Below are 18397 nucleotides of genomic sequence, written 5' to 3'. Positions count from 1 at the left end.
GCTGAGCAACTCGCCAGGTGTTACGTAGCTAGTTGGGATTGGGATTGTTGATTTTCCAGGCCATTGGTCAAAGTCATCTACATCTCCCCAATCAGAGGAGAGAGCGGTGTTGGCATTGATTATATAAGGTTTCTAGAATCGGGCTACCTTCCCCAGATAGAGAAAGAGCCTCTACTACCATAAGGTCAGATTACCGCCCGCCCCCCCCTTTTTTAATTGATTTTAGAGAGAGAGGAAGTGAGAGAGAGAGAGACATCAATCTGTTATCCCACTTATTTATGCATTCATTGGTTGCTTCTTGTACCAAACTCACAACCTTGGCGTATCAGGACGATGCTCTAACCACCTGATCTACCGGCTAGGACCAGATTGCTCTTCTTTTATGTTAATCCTCACCCATGTTTTTTTTTTTTTTAACAGATAGTAGAAGGGGAAGGAGAGAGAGAGAGAGAGAGAGAGAGAGAGAGAGAGAGAGAGAGAGAGAGAGGGAGAAATATCAATGTGAGAGAGACACATCGATTGGTTGCTTCCCGCATGTGTCCCGACCAGGCCAGGATCAAATTTGCAACCCAAGTACATGCCCTTGACTGGGTATTGAGCCTGCCGCTCTTTGGTATGCTGGCTGATGCTGTAACCACCGGGCAGCACTAGCCAGAGCAGGCCACTGTTCCTTTAAAGTCCAGGAGACTCTTGACCTGGTTGTCTACAAAATGGAGATGATAGTTTCCTCCTTTGCAGGACTGCCATAAAGATTCAATGAAACAATACAGGTCAAGCACTAAGCCCAGTGCCTGGCACACAGAGGAGGCGCTGCTCCTGCTATTGGTGGTGTTGTCATTGCCACTGTCATTGTCATCACCGTTCCTGTTATTATTTGTGGCAGAGCCAGGCAACTCCATGGGGACCCAATGAGCTTCAAGAAGCCCAAGCCCCAGAATTGCACAGGCTTTTCCCACAGTTGTATCACAACGGGGAGTCTGTTACCAGTGAGAGTGCTCCATCATAGCTGTCTATCTCCAGTGTCCTGTTGATAAGATCTGTTAACATTCTCAGCTCCAGGTCTGAAATATACAAAGAACGGGGTCTTTGTTGAATTCAAGCGTCTAAGGTTTAACTCCCAAAGGAAATTAAATTAGGTGCCTGGAGCTATGACAGTCTGTCGTGTTCCTTTGCGGGGAATGTCACCCTTAATATCATGCAGATCTCATGTATAATTTTACCTCGTTTAGTTTCTTTAAAATAATTTGAAGTTTCCAGCAGGAACCAGCAAATCATCAAAAGTGAAAATTAACCAGCAATTAGGGTTGGTCCCCTTTTTTGGTCCTGCCATCCCCTCTCCCAGCAGAGTACAGAATGAGTCCACAGACAGATGGTACCCTACACCCTTGGTAGTTGTTCTACTAAAAGCCGCCATAACCCACCCTCCCCACCACCAATTCCAGGCCTTTGTCAGAGGAACCGGCTTAGGACTGAACTCAGCGTTGGTGGCGTCATCTTTTTCATTATTGTAAAACAGCTCTTTGGAGTCTCACTGGGTGGCCACAGTCCCTGTGAGCCCTCCCCCACCTCCTCTCAGCCCCAGACCTATTTACCTCTGGCAGAAAAGTCTCTCCCTCCAAGTTATTTGTGGGCTAGAAATCAGCCAGCCTGCCCCAGACTGGAGCCATTGTAATATAACTGGGTTTTAGGTATGCTTATGTTTGTACTAGCATTTGAAGAGATGGCAACAAGTCCCGGAAATGCCAAAAATATGAATGTGACTTTTGTACTACTCAGGCAGACTGGTGATAACTGGTAGAGAAACCCTGGACTTGGCGGGGGGGGGGGGGGGGGGGGAAGGGGAGAGGCCCTGGTATAATAGGAGGAGGAGCAAGGAGCAAAACCCCTGTGGGAGGATCCGTGGGATTGGGAACTGGTCACTGTAGTCCCTGAGAGGAAGTCAGCCAGTCCCACTGTGCGGAACTGGGAGGAAGAACGGGGCGGGAGGGGCACCTCAGCCCTCGGCTGGGCGTTTCCCTTTGCCTGTCTGAACCTTGTCTCTGTCCTCACTTGAGGCCCGAGCTCCTCAAACAGAAACTTTAGTGAGGAGACGTGGGCCAGTGGTCGGAGCTGTTTTGTTCCTGACTGTGGGCTTACGGCCTGAAATGGAGACGTCCTTTGGCTCCCTGTCAACAAGGGTGGGGGATGTCCAGGTGGGGAATGAACTGTCTTCATTCCTATGTCCCTGGGGCTCCACCCAGGGCTGGGCCTAGCAGAGGCGCCCAGGGAATGCTGTGGAATCATGTAGATTGTTGGGCAGATGAGTGGAAGAATGAGCACATGCATAAACATCGTGTGGGTAAGAGTTCAGGATTTGAAATGAAGCAGTACTTCAGGCACTAACTCACTTCAAAGTCCAGGGATGACTGCGATATGGTCTTGTCTCAGCCACTCACAAGCTGTGTGGTGTTGGGCAGATTACATAACCTATCTGTGCCTCAGGTTCCTCATCTGTAAGGAGACGGAGGGGATTAGACTGTGAGCATTGAGCAGGATGCCTGGGGTGGTGGCTGGTGTATTCACTCGGGGTCGTTTTCGCTCATTCCTTGCTCCTATCTCTACCCCATCAACCTCCTCCCTTCGGAGTCCTCTATCCTGTAAGGTCCCTGCTGCTTTTTCTGCCATTTCACTTCATATCCCAAGCTGACTATATTCTAAGTGTTGGGATTTCTGCTCTTATCAGAGTGTACAATTCCCAGGGGAAACCTGATGGTATTTTCTCAGCTTCTTGATCCCCATCCTTCTCATAGAGGGTTTTCCCTCAGAGGAGCCCTTCACCTTGGTCTTTGCCCATTGTTTTTCTTCCTCTGGCCACACCAGGTCATTAAAAGTGGCAGCAGGGAGAGCCACAGCCTGGTGTGTAGAAGTGTCCGGTGCAGGAGGCCCCACGCACCAGCACAGGGAGGAGACGGGTGGAGAAGGGGCTTGGGAAGAGGAAGGATCCTCAGGCTGGTCCTGGTGGTGCAGGCCTGGGGTGAGCTGGCCTGGCTCTAGAGCCAGCTGGGAAAATGGCCCAGCGCCTGAGGAAGGCCGAGTGTCCTTGGACATCCCCATGGGTGTGAAACTTCTTCAGAGAGTGAGGGTGGTGGTTGTGCCAGCTGAATAGTGGGGCCAGGCAGTCCTAGACATCAGTGTATAACGTGACAAGGCAGCAGACGGGAGCAGCATAGTGGGGCAGCTGGGAGGCGAACTGGAAAAGAGGTTCCTCAAAGGAAGTTTTGAAGAACTCGGGCTCAATGGGCCGCAGGACGGGAGTTTGGGAGCTTCCGGCCTGAGAGAATGTGGATACCACAGGTGGAAGTGGGAGTTGAGAGTCCCTTTGCCCATTTGTAAAACAAGAGATTGGTGCACAGCCTCCAAATTCTCCAGCACATTCTTGGATGTACCTTCCGGGGCATTTCCAGATTCCAGACCGGCTTGTATTCCAAACCCAAACAGATTCCTTTTGTCCTACCAAGTGAGGGCGAGGGGAACATGTGACCTGCTTGGGCAGGGATGTTGGCAGTCGCTCTTCTCTGCCCCTCGGCTTTGTTCCCCCTCTGCCGCACTGAGACCTGCAGGAGGCCCCAGCTGCCCAAACCGGCATTTTCCCACCCATTTCCATCTCCCTTCTGGGGCCAGCACCGCTGCCCCTCCAGATGTGCCCACCTTCTTCCCTATTGTCCTCTGATGCCCTTCCTTCTCTACCCTAGGTCCTCTGATACTGCAGGCAGGTGTGCGGGGTTGGTGGGGGAGGCAGTCAGGATAGGCCTCAAGCACTTCCCTCTGTCCCTAGAACAGATCTCCATGGCCAGGAGAAGGTCCATAGCTTGACATTTGACAAAAAGACCATCTATTGAAAACATAAAAGTCTTGTGCTTTCTTTCCAGATTCTATTGACGGAAGAGTTTGTAGAGAAAATGTTGGAGGACTTAGAAGATTTGACTTCTCCAGAGGAAGTAAGCCTGTTTGATTCTGACAGAGGGCTTAGGTCTCCAGGAGCGGGCATGCATGTCTGTCTCTCTCTTTCTCTCTCCCTCCATCCTTCCCTCCTCCTCGCTCTCTCTCAGGTGTCCAGATAGGCTGGAAGAGAGACTCGAGATGTTAAACAGCTTTATTCTCTCTGTCTTCCCACCACCCCAGCCCTCGTAAGGACACCCGGCAAACTGAATCGCCTGCGCCTGAGATCCTCATTGAAGGGCAGCCAGGGCCTTCAGGCTAGTGCAAGAGCTCCCCAGCCCTGCTGTTTCCTGGCAGCTTCTGAACAGAAAGCTCATGTCTCTGCCAGAGAACATTCCACGGGGGAGTTCTGGTGGGCAGCAAGGGACTCCTGCTCTCGCCTCAGGCCACCCAGGAGCCACTCTCCTGACTCCCTCCCCCAGCCAGAGGCTCTCCCCTCTTGGTCTGCCTCTTCTAACCCTAGCCCAGAGCCTGAGGAGCTGGCAGGCCAGGTGGGCACTTGTGCTTTCCTTGGCTACTCCTCGGGGGTACAGGACTGGAGCCCATAATGCCCTTTGTTTTTCTTCCTTGTTCCCGGCATCCTCATTTGCAGGGACTTACCTCATCCTGGAAAGTCCCTTCGCCTCCCCTGGCCTCCTCCTCAGCAGCACCCCAGTGGGATCAGCCTTCCTGGCCTTGGTGCCCGATAGGTTAGTAGAACATTAGCAAGCTGGCCTCGGCCTCCCCTGCCTGTGGCCGAGACAGGCCCTCCCCTGGCCCTTTCTGCCGGGAAGTGTGTTTGGGGGAGAGCTCCTTCACTTCCCAGGGTCCAAGCTTTCAAGCCCAAGAGAGGCCAGGCAGGAGCTAGCTTTCAGCCAGGAGCTCCCAGCTGCCAGGCTCCTGGGCTACATAGGACAGGCGGCGCCAACATCACGGGTGCAGGATGAGTGCACAGGGCGGGCCTGTCCTGTCCGGGCTCCAGGTGGACAGGAACTTCTGAGCCTGAGGTCACCCCTAATAGGACAGTGTCTTCTCTCTCCTCTGGGATACAGCTTGATAAATTAACTCATTTATACATTCAAAGTCACCAAGCACCCAGTCTGTGCCAGCCAATCAGCCCCCACCAGCCACTGGCCCCTGAGGCCCAGCTCCCATTCAGACAGACAGAGCCAGCTGCCCAGAAGCGCTTCCGGAGAGGCCGTGTAGCACTGGGTGGCGCAGTGCCAGCTGCTGCTCCGAGCTTGGATGTTGAGGGGGTGGGAGGGGGGCAGTCCAGGCAGGAGGGACAGGAGCCAGGGAAGCTTAGGAAAGTAGGTCACTAAAAATGACTTTTTTTTCTTTCTTTCCTGTCCGGAGGCTGTCCCCATCCCTTGTCCCACTCTCCATTTAGTCCTGGCTTGGACAGTCCCCCATCAGAGGGAGGTACAGGAGCAAGCCAGGAAATATCAGGCCCGTTCACTTCCAGCCCCAGCTGGAAGGCTGAGGGCCTGCTCTTCCTCCTGTCCAGCCTGGCCTGACCTCTTGCCTAGCCCAGGACAGTGAGCGTCATGAACGGTGGACCCTATTCCCCAGTCAGTGCACATCTGTTGAGCACTAGCTGTGTGCCAGATCACATTCAGGGGCCTAGAATATAGAGGGAATAAGATGTATCCGTCTCTTTCCTCTACCCCCACCAGAAGCTCTAGAAACAAAACTGTAAGCAAATCAGTGATTCCGGGTGGGTCAGGAAGGCCTTGGACTCCCCTTGGCCACCACTGGGACCACTCTCAGGCTGGTAACCTTGGGAAGCAGATGAGGATGAGCAAGGGGGTGCAGGGTGGAGGGTTTCCTCTTCTCGAGGATGACCAGACCCAAGAAACCACCTCCAGCCATTCTGCGCCTCTGCTCCCTCTGAGGCCAAGTCAGGGCCTCCTTCCCTTGGTCCCTTTGGCCAAAGCTACAGAGGGCAGGTTTCAGTGTCCTTCTGCAGCAGCCTCAAAAGAGAAGCCATGGCAGGGATAGGTTTGCAGCTTTAGACCTCAAGCCATTTCCCTGTAGTATCTGTACCCTCCCCCTGCCCCCCCATTCTCCAGCCCCAGGGCCTCAGGGAATAGATTCCTTACATGCTTGTGGCCAGAGGCAGAACCAAGGAAGTGATCTGGAGGGAGGTCAGCACAGTCAAGAAAGAGTTAGAAAACATGCCTCCTCCAACCTGGGGTTAATTATTGGCCCGGCCAGGGTAGAGGAGGAAGGGGTCACGAACTCCAGCAGCTTGACTTCAGCCACCCACCTGGGTCTAGCTAGCATTTGAGATTGAAACCAGGCAACTAGTGGCCTGTCTTGTCCCAGCACCAGGGACAGGCCTGGATGAGAGTCCCAGCCACTCTAGGCAACCTGGGGGGAGGCAGTGGATTCTGCTAACGTGTGCACTCTGGCTCTGTTCTTGCTCCCTCCACAGTTCAAACTCCCCAAAGAGTACAGCTGGCCTGAAAAGAAGCTGAAAGTCTCCATCCTGCCTGATGTGGTGTTCGATAGCCCACTGCACTAGCCTGGGCTGGGCCCTGCAGGGGCCAGAGGAGAGCCCAGCTGCTCCCAGTGACTCCGGTGTAACAACGGTGTGAGGGAGAGTCCCACCAGTAAAAGGACAAGTGTGAGGATGACCGAGCACCTGCAGCCCGGCAGGATGCTAGGCCTGGGCAGCTGATCTCCACCTCGCCTGCAGTGCCAAGCCCACACGACCAGGCCCTGATCCCACTGGGCACTGAGTGGGCAAATGCAAACCTTCCTTTCCTGCTGCCGCCTCAAGTTCTGGTTTGAGAAGTGACTCTGGACCTTTAATGTGCTCCTCGGTCTCAGGCCTCCTCTCACCTACCCCCTGCCGAGCACCCAGCAGGAAGGAGGTGGAGTGGCCCTCGGGGTTCACTGCCCAGCTCAATCTGGGAGCCTTTGGTAGTCAAGCTCCTCCTGCCACCGAACAATTCCTCTGATTGTGTTTGGTTTTCTTCCTCTATTTTATTTTGTAGAAACCGATGGTATTTTATTGCTCTTCAGAGATGTCCAGAAGCTGTGTATATAATGTTTTTTAAACAGAACTTTATTGCCAGATGAACTTTTGCATTCTCTCAGACAAGGGCTTGGGGCTAACTCCCTCTGAGCCGCCACCAGAGAAGGTATGGTGTACACCTGCCTGCCCAGGGCCCAGAGCAGCCAGCTTCAGAGAGGCTTTTCTTCCCAGGTGGGTCTGGTGGAGCCAGGTGGAGCCTGTGGCAGGGGAGAGCTGAGATTCCCCCATGAAGCCTTGAGTCCAGTTAAGCTGGGCCAAGAAGGGGTGCTGCTGCTTCCCAGTGGACTGGACCCCACAAAGTTAAAGGACCGTCAGGGTCTCAGAGACTTGGTAGCCTCAGCCTCGTCTCCCAGGCTTGCCTGGGAGAGGGTGAGGCCCAGCACCTCACAGATCATCCCCACCTGCCACTCAGGGCCTGGGTCTCCAGCTCTTTGACCACTCCTGTCCCATTTCCTCATCCCCTGGGCCTCCCAGCCTCCAGGCTGCAGGACTCTGGCTTATTAAAAATGGAAAAAGTAACCCTCTCAACGGCTTTCACTTTGATTTTGCAAACACTGCATTCTACCACTCTTCTATCCTCCCTGCATCCAGTCATTTCTCATCTTTCCTTCCCCATTCCTGTCCTGCCTCTGGGCCTCTCTGGGTCCTTAATCCCTTGCCCCAATACTGAAGTTCTCATGGCCTTCCTCCCAGAAGCCAACCTATTTCTGGCCTGTGGTTTTGGGGTCCCTCTTGGATGATCTCCCACTTCTGTCCTGAAATCAACAAGCCCCGTTCATGCCCTTTTACCCCCAACTCTAGGGACTGCTATTTCAAGATCACTCTTCAGGCCTGTCCAAAGCAAAGCCATTTTGTCCGTCAGGGATCACACAGGACTATGCTCTGCCCCGTCCACACCACCATACACACCAGGAGGCCACAGGAGGCCCACGGGTACAGGACCCCTCTGATGAGAGATCCCGACAAAGCTGCCTCCAGGAGCCATGAAGGCAGTGACCGTCTCTCCAGGGAGCAGCAGTTGGACTTCCAAGGAGCCTGGCCCCTTCTCTGCACACACCCTTAGGGCTACCTGGTTAATTCCATCAAACTCAGAGCTTCAAGGCAGATCAGCCTGGAGTATGGGAGAGATGGACTCCAGGCTCCCAGCAGCCAAGGTGCAACCCTCTGGACCTGACGTTGGGAGCAGCTGTGCCTTCTCAGAACTTTTCAAAAGGACGTTTCCTGGTCTCCGTCTGCCACAGCATCCCTGCCTTTGAAGCTCTTGTCTTCCGATGTCTCGTGGCCAAAGAGGTGCCATCACCTTTCCTCCTTTCCTTGCCACCTGACCTGCTCTCCACCAGTTCTCTTTATGGAACCCTGCCTCCACCTGCCTGGTTTGGCGATGGGGAGGGGACTATTTTATAAGCTTTGTCATCAGTATGGGAGGCGGTAGGTGAGCTCTGAGACGATGAGCCCATGAAGCCTATGGCCCCTGCCTGCCCATGTTGGGAACCTCCAAGGTCATGCTGGGGCCAGGCCTCCATTTCCTTTTCCTACAGGGCAGTGGCTCTGGGGCAGTGGCAGGGCACCCGCTGTCTCTGACCACACCTCCTTTCCCTTGTGTGGCAGTGCCTTCCCAGGGGTTTGCCATTGAGCTGGCTGGTGAGACAAGCAAGGCTGACCACATACTGTGCTTAGCACAGCACCTGAACCGTGGTGGGTGCTCACTAAATGTATCCCTTCTTTCCCTCCCTGCAACCCCTTCAGAGCCCTGACCTCATAGTGAGGGGGAGGTAAGAAGCTTCCCTCCATCTGCCTCTTCCACAAGCTTCCCTGAGGTTTGCCTGGTCCTACCCCACCCTCCCAGTCCCTGGTGCTAGGAAGGGGCACCCCCGTGCTGTTTGCCTGCTACACAAGGCAGACTTCTGTGGCTCCTCAGGTCCAGTATGGGCGGCAAGAGGACCACAGACCCAGCTGCCACTCGGAGCGGGTGGAGAGGCTCATGCAAGGTCTCAGATGTGGCCAGGGAGCTGGCACTTTCCTGTCCTTCTCTTCCTGTTCCATAGGCCAGGCTCCAGCGCTGGGACTGGGAAGCCTTGGGGAGAGTCTAAAAGGGCTAGAACGTTTTAAAAATAAACACAGGGTCTTGGGACTGGGTTTTGAGATTGAGTTGAGGAGCAGGGAAAAAATCTAAAAGTTGGTGCCCCTATGGGGCAGACCAGTAAAGAAATCCCTTGACTATTTTTTTATTCAGTTGTGTTTCCCCTCTGGCTTCCGGGGCCTCCGTGCCAGGTGAGGGCCCTGTGTCCCTGTAATAAGTGAGGAGCCCTGTGGAGAGAGCCCTCCTTTTGTACAAGGACCTGAATGCTGCGACGAGCAGGCTTTTGTAAACATTTCCATTAGTTTCTAATGTCATTGGCGACTCAGTTCCTACAGGCTGCAGCCAGCCAGGAACTTTTGTAAGAACGTTGGCTGCCTCACTTAGATGTCGTTTCCTTCTTGCCCCTCTTCCTCTGTGTAATCTAAGTGCATTAAACATATTTACAGAAGTGCTGGGTCTTGTGCTCCTTTCTGGCTGCCTGCAATAGGGGAACGGGGAGCCCAGGGCCCTGGCAGAGGGGGTGGATTGGACTTGGCCTTTTAGAAGCTGGGATCACTTGCACACCTTTCCCGCCGCCCCCCCCCCCCCGTCCCCCCCTTCTTCCCTCTTAGGCACAAATCGCCTAAACTCTAAGGGACCCCACAAGACTTGCAACCAGGGGTGCAGTGGGCAGTGGCAGCTGGTCCTGGGCTGACCCCTGAACTTGCCTCCCAGGCCGCCTTTTCTCTGACTTCTCAGTGAGCCAAAGCAGCCCCGCCTAGGTCTGTCCTGTTGCTTCTTCTGTCTTAAGTCCTTCCTGTTTCACTGTCCCCAGCTTTAATAAACGTACTCTCAATAAAAAGAAAAGAAGAAGCTGGGGTGGGGAAAGGTCCTGAAAACTGTTGCTGAGAGTGTGCGTGGGGGCAGGGGTGGCAAGGAACACTGTCATGCAGCTGGTGACTCCTCAGTCACGCAGAAATGACTCTGCAGGGACAGTCTCTCTTTTACTGGTTTTGAATTCCTCTCAGGTCAAGAGGGTAGGGGCATGGAACACAGTCTGGGGAGATGAATGGGTGGGTAAAGGCTCTTCATTCCTCTTCTATCTTCCTCTCACCAAAACCCTTTCCCCTCAGTTTTCCTCACCTCCAGTTTGGAGTCCTCGCTCCCACTTCCAGCTGGGCCAAGAGACAGCCACTCCCCTCACTAGACTGCGAAATCCCACCTCCTAATGCACAGCCTGGGGCCCGATGCAGGAGCAGCCTCAGAACCAGCCACCCACCAGACACTGAGGCCCGCCCACCCTTCCTAGCAACCTCTCTCTCGGGGCCTGGTCTGGGTGAGGAGGTGGGTGGCTCTTCCTCCCCTGGATTGCCCAGCTCCTGTCTCCAGGGCATGGTGTGGAAAACAGTTCAGTGCCCAGGGGAGAGACAGCAAGGGCCTGGGAACTTACAGACAGGCAGGCGGTTTGCTCCGAGACAGGGTTCCTGGGCCCTGCAGGACTGCTCTGTGTCCTCACGCCGCCGTCTTTCCCTTCCTGCGAGGCCTAATTGTCCTTGGGGGTAGCAGGGTCTTTTCTGTTGGTGCCTGGGATGAGATGCAGCTACAGCATCCAGGCGGTTCTACTGGGGCTGGTGGCATAGGTCCTGGGGGCATCACAAGAGGGCAGGGGACGGGTGTCAGCTCCTGTGAAGGGACGGTTCTGTGAGAACTAGCCGTATGGGGACCTTACCCAGGAGGAGGACAGCTCTCCTCCTTCGGCCTGTGACCTCCTACTGAACTGTGGCTGGTCCCTGGAGCAGTGGAGCAGTTCCTGTCTGGGGCTCTCGGTCCCTCTGGCAGTCAGAGCAAGGGACCTGGGAGGGTCTGGAGCCAGGCTGACAACCCCAGATGGCCCAGGCCATACCTTTTCCCCTTTCTCCTTGGAGACCAGGGGTGGGGGTTCTTGTCTAATCCTCCTCCTCTGACTAGCCAAGAGGATCCAGGGTCAGTGAGGTTCTTGCTCCAAAGAGTCCAGAATAGCAAGATCCTGTGCTTGGGTGATTTCCAGAGACAGGACTAGGCTGGGGTTGTTTCTGGAAAGAGAAGGGCTCCTGGGGGTGAGGGGATAAGAAGCCCTGGCTGGGGGGCGAGGGTGCCCACAGGCTCCAGGGCCAGGGGCTGGGGAGCCTGAGAGATTTGCCAAACTGGCCAGACAAGGAGGAGAATGCATGCTGAAGTGACTCAACCCTGCCTGACAGACACTGAGGCAGCTGCTGGCTGCAGAGGGGTAGCAGGTGGGGAGCCAGGGTGGGGTGAGGGGAGTGATTTGCTGGGCAGGAGTTGTGTCCCTAGACTGCAGGGGTAGGTCAGGATGTGGTCTGGGAGGGACGGTCAACTCCAGGCCCCTTCTATGGGAGGCATGGGACTGGCCAGTCCCTCCTTCCTTAGTGCCTGAAAGCCTTTGGGAGAGAGCTAAGGGCAGGATGAAGGAAGGAGCCGGATGATGCTGGTGGCTGCCCGTGGTTGTGTGGCATAGCTCTCTGAGTAACTGGAGGGGCAAGGGAGACTTTGAAGTTGTGATGAGAGTAGTGGCCTTATTGGGGCCAGAAAACTGAGGGCAACACCTCTGCTCCTTTGTTTTTCCAATTGCACCCATTGCCAGCCCATCTCCCATCTCAGTACTGAGAGCCCTGAAAGGAAGGAGAATGGGCCCTCTGGGTCACAGCCTTTATAAGACAGACGAGGAAGCCTCTACAATCCCACTGTGGAAAGGGGAAGAACTAGAAAATATGTTCACTCACTTGTTCTTTCACCAAACCTATAACAGGCACTCTCCCACATGCTGGGAGGCTGACACAGGCCTGCCTGGCCTTAAGGAGTTTATAATGCAGTGAGGGAAAACAGACAAGAAACAATGGCAAGGAAGAGCCATAAAAGAGGAAGAAGTAAGCTGCTTTTGGTCCTACCCCAGCCTCACCAATTATTGTCAGTGTGACTAAGGCTAACTAACTTGTGCCTTAGTCTTTTCATCTGCAAATGGATACTTGCTTCATAGAGTTTGTGCAAGGATTATATGAGATAATGCATACAAGATGCCCAGCACATAGTAAGTGCTCAATTAGTGTTAACCCTTTATTAAAGGGCTATGCTAGGGTATACACACCGAAGGTGCCCAACTCCATCTAGGGAGATTTTAAAAAGGCTTCCTGGCCCTAGCTGGTTTGGCTGTGTGGGTAGAGTGTCGGCCTGCAGACCAAAGGGTCCCAGGTTCGATTCCAGTCAAGGGCACATGCCTGGGGTTGCGGGCTCAATCCCTAGTAGGGGGCATGCAGGAGGCAGCCAATCAGTGATTCTCTCTCATCATTGATGTTTCTAGCTCTCTTTCCCTCTCCCTTCCTCTCTGAAATCAGTAAAAATATATATTTTTTAAAAAAAGTCTTCCTGAACCCAGCCGGCGTGGCTTAGTATGAACCAGGAGGTCACGGTTCAGGGCACATCCCCAGTGTGTGGTATGCAGGAGGCAAGCAATCGATGATTCTCATCATCGATATTTCTCTCTCTCCCTCTCCTTTCCTTTCTGAAATCAATTAAAATATATTTTAAAATAAACAATGAAAGGCTTCCTGAAAGAAATGACATTTAAGTCAAAACCTGAAGGATGCTTAAGGATGAACTGAGCAAAAGAAGAGAGTTCAGTGCCCAGAGTTCAAACGCTCTCCTGGCAGGCAGAACAACAAGGGCAAAAGCCCCAAAACTCTTCTTGGGAACTGTAGAGTCCCAGTTGCCTAAAGTATATGGTTTCAGGCATCAAGCTTTCATTTTGAACCACCTCCTCCCTTTCCCACCCCCAACCCCACCCCCGCCAGATTGTATAGGACTTGCAGGTAATTATAAAAGTTTGATTTTTATTCTGGTTGAAGTGCGAAGCCATTGGAAGATTTTGAGCATAAAATTGACATAATCTGACTTATATTTTTAAACAATTACTCTGGCTTCTCTGTTGAGATTGACGCCAGGAAGTTAGGGCAAAAACAGAGAAACTAGTTAGGACCTACTGAAATAATCCAGGCCACAGATTACAATAAAGTAATAGAGATATTAAGAAGTAGTCAAGATTTGCTGAAAGGTTGGCTATCAGATGTTTGCCGAGAAGCAAAAGACTGCAGCGGGAAGAGGTTCAGGGGGAGCAGAAATTAGTATAGTTTTTGGACATGTTGAGTTTGGGATGTTTGTTGTACCTCCAAGCAAAGATGTTAAGTGAGTAATCAGTGTACAAGTAAATTATCAGAGATATTTAACAGTAGGATCTATAGGACCTGAAGACTGATTGAATGGATAAGAGAGATGAGAGGGAGATGTCAAGGTTGTCCCCCTAATCCTTAGTTTGGTAACTCAGTGGCTGAAATGGGGATCACAGTGGAAGGGGAACAGGCAGGAATGTGAAAAGGATGAAGTTTCATTTCCAATACATTGAATTCAAGGTGCCTGTGGGACATCTGAATGGAGAGCATAGTTGACTACATGGATCTGCAACTAGGAGGCTGATGACCTGGGCTGGAGATACTGCCTGGGGAGTCATCCGTATATAAACAGTAATAAAGCCATAGGAATAAATGAGATGCCCCAGGAAGCAGGTATAGATTAGTAAGAGAAGAAAATGGAGGGCAGGATTCTGAAGACCAACAGCATTTTTGAGATGGAAATTAGAGAAGACTGTGGTTAGAAAAATAAAACCAGAAGAGTATGATGTCTTACAAGTCATCAAAGGTGACTTGTCTAAAAAGGTGAGAAATGAGAGGAATCCTTTAGATTTATTATCTAAATAAATAATAATGGAGGTCATCATTGAGGAGGCCACAAAAGAACCCTCTGCTCCAAGCTAGACCTTGTGTTACTGTTTTAAATTATTTTTATTTGTTGATTTGAGAGAGAAACATCGATTTGGTGTTCCACCTATCCATTCACTCACTGGTTGATTCCTGCACAAGCTGGGGATCCAGCCTACAACCCTGGCGTGTCAGGACAATGCTCCAACCAACTGAGCCACCCAGCCACGGCTAGGCCTTGCTATTCTGTGCGCCATCTTTGGAATGTGGAATTAGGGACTAGGGCTTGCAAACCATTTTCTCCCTTTTTGTTCATTGAGACATGCATGCATGCACTCATTTTTCATTTTTCAGCTGGTGAGGGGATGCCAAATGCTAAAGACACAGACTCTCTCATTGAAGGGCCCACATTAGCCCCCACATCAGGAATAAGGAGAGAGAGATTCTGGAGCAGATAGGCCCTCTGTTTTTATGGAAGAATCAGCACCCACGGGTCACACTGAACTGGATTTGAACCTGTTCTACCGTTTAGAATGTAACAGCTGATGACTCTGAAATCCATAATAATCTCTAGCACAAACCTCCTCCCTGAGTCTGTATGTACCATCGCTTCCTCAACATTTCTACTGGGATACCTGAGTCAACTTAGACAACTACTAACAAGCTCCCCACCCAAACCTACCTACCCCTCTTTCATTCTCTTCTCAGTAAATGGCACCACCATTCAGCCTCTTGTTGAGGCCCAAATCCTAGGAATCCAAGGAATAATTTTAAACATTTTTGGGGTAATATACACACATATAAACATATATATCACATAAAAATATATATGCACAGTGATAAGCACATCTTGATCCCATTCCTACTCCATTAGTATTATATGTTGATTCCTCTCCATCCCATATCTAACCCTTATCTAGTCCTATTAGCTCTACTTCCAAAATATATCCCAAATCTGAGAGCTTCTCACAACCAGCTTCAAGTTCAAACTGCTTACCATGACCTACAGGAAGGCCCTGTGTGTTCTAGCCCCTACCTGTCTTCTCCCTCACCACACAGCTTTTATTCTGCCCGAGAACATGCCTAATCGATTGTTTTTGCATTTGTTTTTCCTCTGACTAAAGCACTCTTCCCCCAGGTTGTCACTTGCTTGACTCCTAAACATGCATTTTTCAGTTGAAATGCCACTTTTTTGGAGAGCCGTGTGTGAGCCCCTCACTATCACAGAAATTATCCTATCTAATAAAAGAGAAACATGGTAATTAGCATACGTCCACTACCCTTCCCATTGGCTAATCAGCGAGATATGCAAATTAACTGCCAGCCAAGATGGCGGCCGGCAGCCAGGCAGCTTGAAACTAACATGAGGCTTGCTTGCTTCAGTGACGGAGGACTCCAACGTTCCCCGCCTGCCTTGCCGGCCCCTGAACTTGCAGTTTGAAACATTGTTACAAATATAGAAGCTAAACAAAACCCCAGAAACCTGCTTTCAGCCCGCCGGGATCTCAGAGCTGGAGTTGATACAGAGTTTCGATAATAGAACCCAAACAAACCAGATACCTGCTTTCAGCAGCAGAGGCCTCAGAGCTGGAGCCAGGCTAAAGCTGGCCCAGAATAAAAAAAGAAAGAAAAAAAGGAGCAGTTGGGAGCTTCAGTCACCCACCAGCCTGAAAACAGCCCTCAGCCCCTCACCCAGACTGGCCAGGCACCCCAGTGGGGACCCCCACCCTGAAGGGTGTGTGACCAGCTGCAAACAGCCATCATCCCCTCATCCAGGCTGGCCAGGCACCCCAGTGGGGACCCCCACCCTGATCCAGGACACCCTTCAGGGCAAACCAGCCGGCCCCCACCCATGCACCAGGCCTCTATCCTATATAGTAAAAGGGTAATACGCCTCCCGGCACCGGGATCAGTAGAGCCAAGAGGCCTCCCGGCACCGGGATCAGTGTGACAGGGGGCAGCGCCCAAATCCCCTGATCGCCCTGCGGCTCTGTGTGTGACAGGGGCTGGGGCCACAACATCCCTATCCGCCCTGCTCTGTTCCCGACAGGGGAAGGCGCCCCAACCCCCTGATCAGCCCTGCTCTGTGCCTGATAGGGGGGACCTCCCCAACCCCCTGATGGGCCCTGCTCTGTGTGTGACAGAGTAGAGCCATAACCTCCCCATCGGCCCTGCCCTGAGTGTGAGAGTGGCGGTGCCCCAACCCCCTGATGGGCCCTGCTCTGTGCGTGACAGGGGGAAGCTCCCCAACCTCCTGATCAACCCTGCTCTGTGCGTGACAGGGGGTGGCGCTGCAACCTCCCCATTGACCCTGCCTTGAGTGTGACAGGGGGTGGTGCCCCAACCCCCCAATCGGCCCTACCCTGAGCGTGACTGAGGGTGGCATCACAACCTCCCGATCCGCCCTGCTCTGTGCATGATAGGGGGTGGCGCCCCAACTCCCCAATCGGCCCTGCTCTGAGCCTGACCAGGGGCTGCATCTAGGGATTGGGCCTGCCCTCTGCCACCCTGGAGCAGGCCTAAGCCAGCAGGTTGTTATCTCCCGAGGGGTCCCAGACTGCGAGAGGGCACAGGCCAGGCTGAGGGACCCCCCTCTCCCCCCCAAGTGCACAAATTTTTGTGCACCGGGCCTCTAGTCCTACATATTTAATAAAAAATTTTTCTTTGTACATGTTCTCTGAGGAATCCCCAAGTCCTAGAAAAATGCCTGGCACATAAAGGCTTCTGTTAAATATTTGTTGACTGATCAACCCATGGTAGATTATTTCAGTTCTTTAAGACTCCGTTTCTTTTTTAAAATATATTTTTAGTGATTTTTTTACAGAGAGGAAGGAAGAGGGATAGAGAGTTAGAAACATCGATGAGAGAGAAACATTGATCACCTCCCACTGGGGATGTGCCCGCAACCAAGGTACATGCACTCGAACCTGGGACCTTTCAGTCCGCAGGCCGAGGCTCTATCCACTGAGCCAAACCGGTTAGGGCAAGCCTCCGTTTCTTTATTAATATAAATTATTAATATTCAATCTTGCGTAGTAGTTTTAAGTGTCAGAAATGGGGGTTAAAGTGATGAGGACGTAGGAAAATTGTCCCACAGTGAACCATTGCAATTACCTGCTCATTGCATCAGAGAGCTGAGCTAGCAACCCTCCTTCCCCTCTCAGGCAGAAAGCGACGGGGAAGAAGCCCTCCAAGAGGTGGTCACCATCGCCCTTTTAAGAAGCGCGGAAGGCTCCTCCCATCCAATGTTTAATGAACCCAAGTTAGTACAAGTCACGTGAGGAGCTCTGGTTTGCCCCACCCTAAAGGGGCGGGGCCTCCGCTTGGGGCCCTATAGCAGGAGCGTCCTCCGAAACAGCCTCCAACTCCAGACAGGGAAAAGGGGCGGGGCCGGCGCCTCCGCAGCTGTACCAGCACTTCCGGGCAAAACGCCCCGCCCCGCTCCGCCCCGCCCTCCCCTCCCCTGTCCATTTATTTCTCCTGCGCCGGGTGGGCCGAGCCCGCGGGTGCTGATTAAAGGCGCCGCGGTCACGCCGCCGCTCTCTTCTCGCCGCCCCTCCCCGTCTCCCCGCCCCTTCCCGAGTAGCGGGACCGGCGGTGCCGTAGAAACACCACCCTCAGCCTCTCCGCCCAGCTCCGGAGTCCGGCTCCCCGCAACCCCCTGCCCGCCTGCGTCCCCGCCCTTCCCGCTGCACTCTGCGGCTCGGGGAGCCTATTGTACCCCCCGCCCCCCGCCGGCCGGCAGACTCCCAGGCCGGGCCGTCGTGGGAAGACCCGGGACCCCTGGGCGCCCCTCCAGCCGGTCCCGCGAGCTGGGGCCCCTCCTCCGCCCGCCCGCCCGCCTCGCCACAGCGCGGTGGCAGCCAGGGCGCCCTTCCCTCCCCGCGGAGGCGGAGGCCAACTGGCGGGCAGCAGGGACGCACCCCTTCCCGAGCCCCGGCGGCGAGTGCCCCCACCGCGCCCCCTTCCCTCCCGGGGGACGGAGAGCCCGAGCTCGAGCGGGCTGAGGCAGGAAAGGGCCGCCGCGGACGGCCCGGCCCGCGGATCATTTTATTATTGAGACGATGATTAAAAGGGGGCGGGGAGCCCGGGATGCGGGGGAGGGGGCCAGAGACAGCTATTTTTATTAAACAGATTATTCCTAAAATAATAATGCGCGCAAGATGGCTGAAGGTGGCTGTGATGCGAGTGTCGGGCTTTCAGATCCTTTTTTTTTTGATCTGAGGATAAAGCTCTGAGGCGACCGCCGTTGCGGAGACCCTGCCCGGTGCCCTCCCCGCAGTTGAGAAGCTGCGGGCGGACAAACCGACCCGCCGACGGAGCGACGGGCGCGGGCCCGCCCCGGACGCGTCGCCAGGGCAGCAGCCGGGGGGTGGGGGTGGGGGGCGCCGTTCGCCTTTCTGCCGACTTCTTCCAATTCTAATCTTTTTTTATTTTCTGGAAAGGACCGGGGTGGGTGGAGCAGAGGTGGAGAGAAATCGGGACTTGGCATTTTCTCCCTTCTCTCCTAATTTGAGAGAGGCCGCCAGCTCT

At 53.4% G+C, this 18397-nt stretch overlaps 1 protein-coding gene across 14 annotated transcripts in view; it reads left to right on the top strand.

Annotated features, from left to right (window-relative positions):
• SUFU (SUFU negative regulator of hedgehog signaling) overlaps window positions 1-8125 on the top strand; it is an 87338-nt gene extending 79213 nt beyond the window's left edge. For 4 of the 14 annotated variants that reach the window (XM_036336142.1, XM_036336139.1, XM_036336140.1 and 1 more), the window contains 2 exons: window positions 3909-3977; window positions 7802-8125. In XM_036336142.1, coding sequence (XP_036192035.1) covers window positions 3909-3977; window positions 7802-7987 — 255 coding nt within the window. In that variant the 3' untranslated portion in view covers window positions 7988-8125. Of the gene's footprint in view, window positions 1-3908; window positions 3978-4161; window positions 4551-4570; window positions 4668-6394 lie in introns of those variants that run through there. The other 10 variants (XR_004972139.1, XR_004972138.1, XR_004972136.1 and 7 more) reach the window with 6 other exon arrangements.
• Window positions 8126-18397: the final 10272 nt, after the last annotated feature.

This window comes from Myotis myotis, unplaced genomic scaffold (assembly GCF_014108235.1).
Source record: "Myotis myotis isolate mMyoMyo1 unplaced genomic scaffold, mMyoMyo1.p scaffold_m19_p_15, whole genome shotgun sequence".
Classification (NCBI taxonomy): domain Eukaryota; kingdom Metazoa; phylum Chordata; class Mammalia; order Chiroptera; family Vespertilionidae; genus Myotis; species Myotis myotis.
This window is presented reverse-complemented; position numbering and strand designations above follow the sequence as displayed.